Source organism: Trachypithecus francoisi, unplaced genomic scaffold (assembly GCF_009764315.1).
Source record: "Trachypithecus francoisi isolate TF-2019V2 unplaced genomic scaffold, Tfra_2.0 Lachesis_group8, whole genome shotgun sequence".
NCBI lineage: Eukaryota > Metazoa > Chordata > Mammalia > Primates > Cercopithecidae > Trachypithecus > Trachypithecus francoisi.
The window spans coordinates 16,635,996-16,641,995 of NW_022681473.1; the positions used below are offsets into that span (position 1 = coordinate 16,635,996).

General features: G+C 40.0%; 1 protein-coding gene across 1 annotated transcript; it reads left to right on the top strand.

Moving 5' to 3' along the window:
- Positions 1 to 3,844: 3,844 nt before the first annotated feature.
- LOC117080734 (olfactory receptor 4C6-like) lies at positions 3,845 to 4,757 on the top strand. Its single transcript, XM_033205964.1, is given in 3 exon segments — positions 3,845 to 4,058; positions 4,061 to 4,243; positions 4,246 to 4,757. Coding segments are annotated over 3 exon segments (909 nt in total).
- The last annotated feature ends 1,243 nt before the right edge of the window (positions 4,758 to 6,000 follow it).

Genomic DNA, 6,000 nt, shown 5'->3' on the forward strand with positions numbered 1-6,000 from the left:
TTCACTATTATATTATGCTTAAGATGTCTACTAATTTGCTTGTTTTATTTGTATATGCAAATTCAGATCTCAGAATGGAGAGACTTTGTCAACAATTTGTAGCTTGCTTTGCTTTAATCTTTTTGGCAAGCTATGGAAATTAACCTCTGACGACAGCACTTTTGCTCTTGGAGGCAGAGACTGGCACTGCCATTGCCTGTGCCCCACGGTTCAGTACGGTTTTCCTTGGATGAAATCAGTTGCATAGATGTCATTAATTAAGTGTTAAGTATGTACACAGCACAGCATTAGAAATGTGGTGGGAGGCCGGGCGCGGTGGCTCAAGCCTGTAATCCCAGCACTTTGGGAGGCCGAGATGGGCGGATCACGAGGTCAGGAGATCAAGACCATCCTGGCTAACACGGTGAAACCCCGTCTCTACTAAAAATACAAAAACTAGCCGGGCGAGGTGGCGGGCGCCTGTAGTCCCAGCTACTCGGGAGGCTGAGGCAGGAGAATGGCGTAAACCCGGGAGGCGGAGCTTGCAGTGAGCTGAGATCTGGCCACTGCACTCCAGTCCGGGCGACAGAGCGAGACTCTGCCTCAAAAAAAAAAAAAAAAAAAAAAAAAAAAAAAAGAAATGTGGTGGGAAGAGAACAGACACCCTTAAGCACGCCCAGAAGAAGATCAAGTCAACATGACATGAAACACATTAACAAAAAAGACAGTTTAATTACTGTCAATATGCAACCTCTACAGGTGCATGTAACAAATATCCAGGATGATGGGGGACATTGGGGAGGAAGTGAGGCATTTAAGGAGAAGGGGTAATAGAGGGCCCTCTGTTAACAGAGGGCAGAGGCAGGAGGAGGTCGTGAGCTTATACGAATGGAAAATAATAATGATGACTATCTGAAAAGTGCTCTCCAAACATTCTTATACTTGTAACTTCCTGTAATTCTTGTGAAAGTGCTATGAGGCAGACACAAAATTCTTGGATAGATCGTAGAGCACAGAGGTTAGTGACCTGTGCTGTGAACTTGATGACATACCCACAGGCTTAATCAGTTTCACTAGTTACCCAAAACTATCCACTGCAGCAGAAAGTAAGGATAGCAATAGTGTCTATCTCATATGGCTTTTGTGATATTAAAAGAAAAACTCATGAAAATCTTCACACAGTACCCTGAAATAGTGAGTGCTTTGTACAGTGACTTTAGTTATTTTTGCATTGTTTTATTTTCACAAGGTTTGAAGTTTTTGTTGTCAGTAAGTGGCAGATTGGGCCAGACAGCTAAGTCCGATCCCTCTGGATCTACGAACTTTTCCACTGTGCAAGACAGGCTGAGGCTCTGGCAGTAAGAGTTGGGTTTGACTGCAGTGGAGGAAGACCACAAAAAGAGAGGTTGATTACTATGGGAAACAGGTTTGGATGTCAGGCTGAGAAATGGAGATATATATTAGTAGTGAAATAAAATGATAGATTCATAGATTTTAAGGCAAAAGGACATTATTATTATTGTATAGTGTACACCATTTTAAAATATTTTAGGTCTTGAGATTGTTCAAAGAAAATCTTACTTGAAAGTGTAAATGCTTAATACAGATAAGAGGTAAGCTGCTGAGTTTGGAAAGGACAAAGTCCCTGAGACAGCTTCTTTGAATCCCTAGCATTCCACTCATCTACTACACCCACCCCACACTGCAGATGAGGAAATAAATTGAGACCCAGAGAAGTGAGGAACGTAACAACATGTTCTGGGAGTTAGGCGGACAACAAAAGAATGAAATCCAGTTGCAATGATTTCCAGGACTGTGTTCTCTCCACTTCTTTAGAACTATTCAAGAACTTTAGAAGTGCTTGGGCTGCAGGTAGGAGAGGCTGGGGTTAGCACCTATTACTGATCTACAAATATTATTGATCTACAAAAAAACCTTTGGTAGCTGTCTAGTAAAGTGCAGAATACTAAGAATAGGCCTCTAGGTATTTAGAAAAGTCTTAGGGAACAGAGTTTACATCTCCATTTAAAGCAATGGTCTCTAATATATTCTAACCAAGTGGCACACAGCCTCTATTTAAGTGTCTTGAACAAAGATCAATTTGCTACTTACTGAATCAGTTCCCTTACCATGTCATTCGGCTGTGCTAGCAATTGCATTTAGCCAGCTGAGGCTGCTGTTCACTTCTTCAGAGACACAGCAGAAAGATTGAGAACTTATGCTTCAAGACGAGATTACCTAAATTCATAATTCCCACTCAGATGAGATGTTTAACATCTCCAAGCCTCAGTTTCCTCATCCTGAAGATGAGATCTTTTATAGTACACATCTTGTATGATACAAAAAATAAATGCAATTATGCATGTAATAGATGTAGTTCATTGACAATACATAGTACAAAATAAAAGTTTTGAATTGATATTTTTATTATTCTTTAGAATCCTTTATCTGGTAGCAGCCTTTCATAAGGAAAACTGAAAGTGAGTAATGAAGGAGGAGTGATACGGATTTACATTATCCACAGAATGATTTAGACTGATTTAGAGTCATGTGCAGGGATGGTGTCAGTTAAGTTGTAGATCTGAATCTTCTTGGAGCACAGAAAGAGGCTTAAGATTAAATTTTCTTTAATAAGCACATCTGGACAATGATTAGAATACTTGAAAACTTAGTTAATCACCGTACCTTCTACTTTCAGGATTGGAACATACATATTCCAATATACATACATATCATGAGAATATGCTCTTAATTATGGGATCATCATTGGATTTTATTACAGAAGTGTTGAATAAAATAATCCCAGGAAGCATAAATCTATCTTACTGGATTGTTATGAAAATGAAATTATATTATGAAGGACACTATCTCATCCCATTTTCAGCATTCAATATTATAAAATAAGCAATACAGATTGTTGTTAGTATGAATTTTAGAGTAAGGAAAAGCTGGATTTGAGGTTTACTTCAGTGTTTACTAGTTGTGGGAAATTGCATCACTTTTTTTCACCTCTCTAAGCCTCAGTATCGAATATCTAAGAGTATCTCATAGGATATTCCACTGACTGAGACATAGTAGGGACTAACTGAATATCAGAAATATGTAATAATAATTCAAATTTGGAAAAAAAGACATGTACATAAAAAAGTATAGTTGTTAATAAGTGAATAATCTTTGGCATGTGAACTGTGCTGTGAATTTGATGACACAGTATCAATGTCATCAAGAGCCTACAAGACTCTTAACCAGCGCTCAGCTAGCATGTTCTAGGTGCTCAATAAATGTACAGAATAAATAAGTGAAAATTTATATGACATTTTCTTGGGTGTGTTAATGAAATGAATGTCAGCATCCTAGCTTGGAATTACCCAAAAGCAAAGGCTAAGAGAACATCTTGCATATATGTAGTTTATTTCAGAAAACAGAACGAAGGTATTGGGGTGAGTGAACAGGGAAGGAAAGAAAGTTAACCCAAGATGGTGTTAAGGTGATTACCATTTATCAACTGGCTCCTCGTTACTGATGGTCAAAGGTGTTATTCCCTTAATATTTTCAGATGTGTACACCAGAATGATGAGGCAGTGTCTCCTACGTGTCACAGCAGCAAGCAGCACAACAGAATGCAAGAGAGTTGCACCAGTGAAAGGAGGCATCATCGTCGGGATCAGTAGGATGAAGCTGCTGCAAGGTTTTAATTCCTAGCAGCTGTTTTCTGTAGCAACAACTAAAGAAAAAAGGTAGGTTAAGAGGGTGTGAGACAGAGTACCAAAAATGCCCAACATACCTGTTGATTAGTAATTAAAAGTAATGCAGATTTTGAAGATTTTTCAGCTCAGAACAATATGCTTTCATCAGCCCGTCTTAAATGGGGACTTCAAATAATGAGACTGAATTCATTCTTTTGGGCATTACAAAAAATCCAGAACTAAGGAAAATATTCTCTGCTTTGTTTCTCGCCATGTGTGTGACCACAGTGTTGGGAAATCTATTCATTGTGGTGACTCTGGCTGCAAGTTGGAGTCTGAGGTCATCTGTGTACTTTTTCCTTACTTCCTTGTCTCTCATGGATGCCACCTACTCTTTGTCATTGCTCCTAAGATGACTGTGGACTCTTTATCTGAGAACACTACCATTTCCCTCAAAGTCTGCATGACCCAGCTCTTTGCAGAGTATTTCTTTGGTGGTGTAGGGATCATCCTTCTCACTGGGATGGTCTATGACTGTAAGCCCCTGCACTACACAACCGTCATGAGTCCACGGGTGTGCTGCTGTTGGTGGTAGAAGCTTGGATGGGGGGATTCATGCATGCCACAATAGAGCTTTTTATCATAGATCAAATACCCTTCTGTGGTCCGAATATAATTGACCATTTTATATGTGATTTGTTTCCATTGTTGAAACTTGCCTGCATGGACACCCACATCCAGGGTCTCTTAGTTCTCCTCAACAGTGGGGTGATGAGTATGGCCATCTTCCTTATCCTAATTGCATCCTACATGGTCATCCTGTGCTCCTTGAAGTCTTGCAGTGCTATAGGTCAATGCAAAGCCCTCTCCACCTGTGGCTCCGACCTTACAGTGGTCATCTTGTTCTTTGTGGCGTGTATTTTCTTGTACATAAGGCCTGTGGTCACTTACCCCATAGACAAGGAAATGGCTATTTCCTTTACTGTTGTTGCACCCATGTTAAGTCTGCTGATCTACACCCTGAGGAACATCAAGGTAAAAAATGTCGTAAGAAAACTGTGGATGAAACAGGGGACCCTAGGTGGTCACTAGCTTACATGCTAAGAGTAAATTTTTAATGTAAGACCAGTAAGGTTTTACCCTCCTCAATCCCTCTAATCCACTGGATACACAGGAGCCAGAGGCATTTTTAAAAATTTTTTCATTTGGAGACAGGGTCTCATTTTGTCTCCAGGCTGGAGTGCAGTGGCACAATCAGGTCTCACTTCAGCCTCAGCATCCCGAGCTCGAGCAATCCTCCTGTGTCAGCCCCCAAGTAGCTGAGACTACACCTGGCTAATATTTTGTATTTTTAGTAGCAATGGGGTTTCACTATGTTGCCCAGGCTGGTCTCAACCTCCTGGACTGAAGTGATCTGGAATTACAGGCATGAGTCACCACGCCCAGCCCAGAGGCATTTTTAAGCACACACTACAGGCCAAGAAAACACAGTGTCCTGCCTAATCAGGGTATTGCCTACACCTCCAGCCCACTACACCAGCACATTTTGTATTTCATCCCCTTTTTCACAAAGCTCTAGAGACAATTAAAACAAACAAACAAACAACAACAACAAAACAACCAACCACGGTATTTTGAATAATCTGAGCCTTTCTCAGTTCAGGGATTTTGGTTTTCTTCTCTCTACTGCAGTGATCTTTCCCAGAGCCTTTGGTTGGCTGGCTCCCTGTCATTGTTTTTATCTTCAGATGGACTGCTCCCTCCTCAGGACTCTTTCCTGGTGATGTTCTGTGGTCATTCCCTTCAGTTATTTTCTAATTCCACATACTAGTTATATCCTTATTATTGATGATCACAAATTATACTTTAAAAAATTTGTTTTGGCTTTTATCTTCTGTTTTCTCTATAAGATTGTAATGCTTGTCAAGGCACAAATTATGTTTATTCACAGGTGCTGTAAACCCAATAATTAGAACACTCCCATTCAACTAGTATGTGCTTACTAAATATTACTGAATGACTATAAGTCTAAAAGAGACTTTGAGTTAAAAAAAAAATTGCAAATAAATATAAAGAAAGAAGTGGGGAGGGCAAATACATATATGCACTGTAGGAGTTAGAATCCCCTATTTGCCTGATGCCAAGTTGTTTCTTTGGAAGCAAAGACAGTCTCAGCTTATTAGTGTAAAATTTAATAAGGGAGCCACCACTTTACCAAAGTTCTCTACTACCTCTTCTCACTCATGGGAGAAGCAGAATAAGGTTCACTGTGTTTGATTCAAGATACCTTGGAATCTAAGGTTCTGTCTTAGAGCCCAGGCTTGGAGGCATGCAC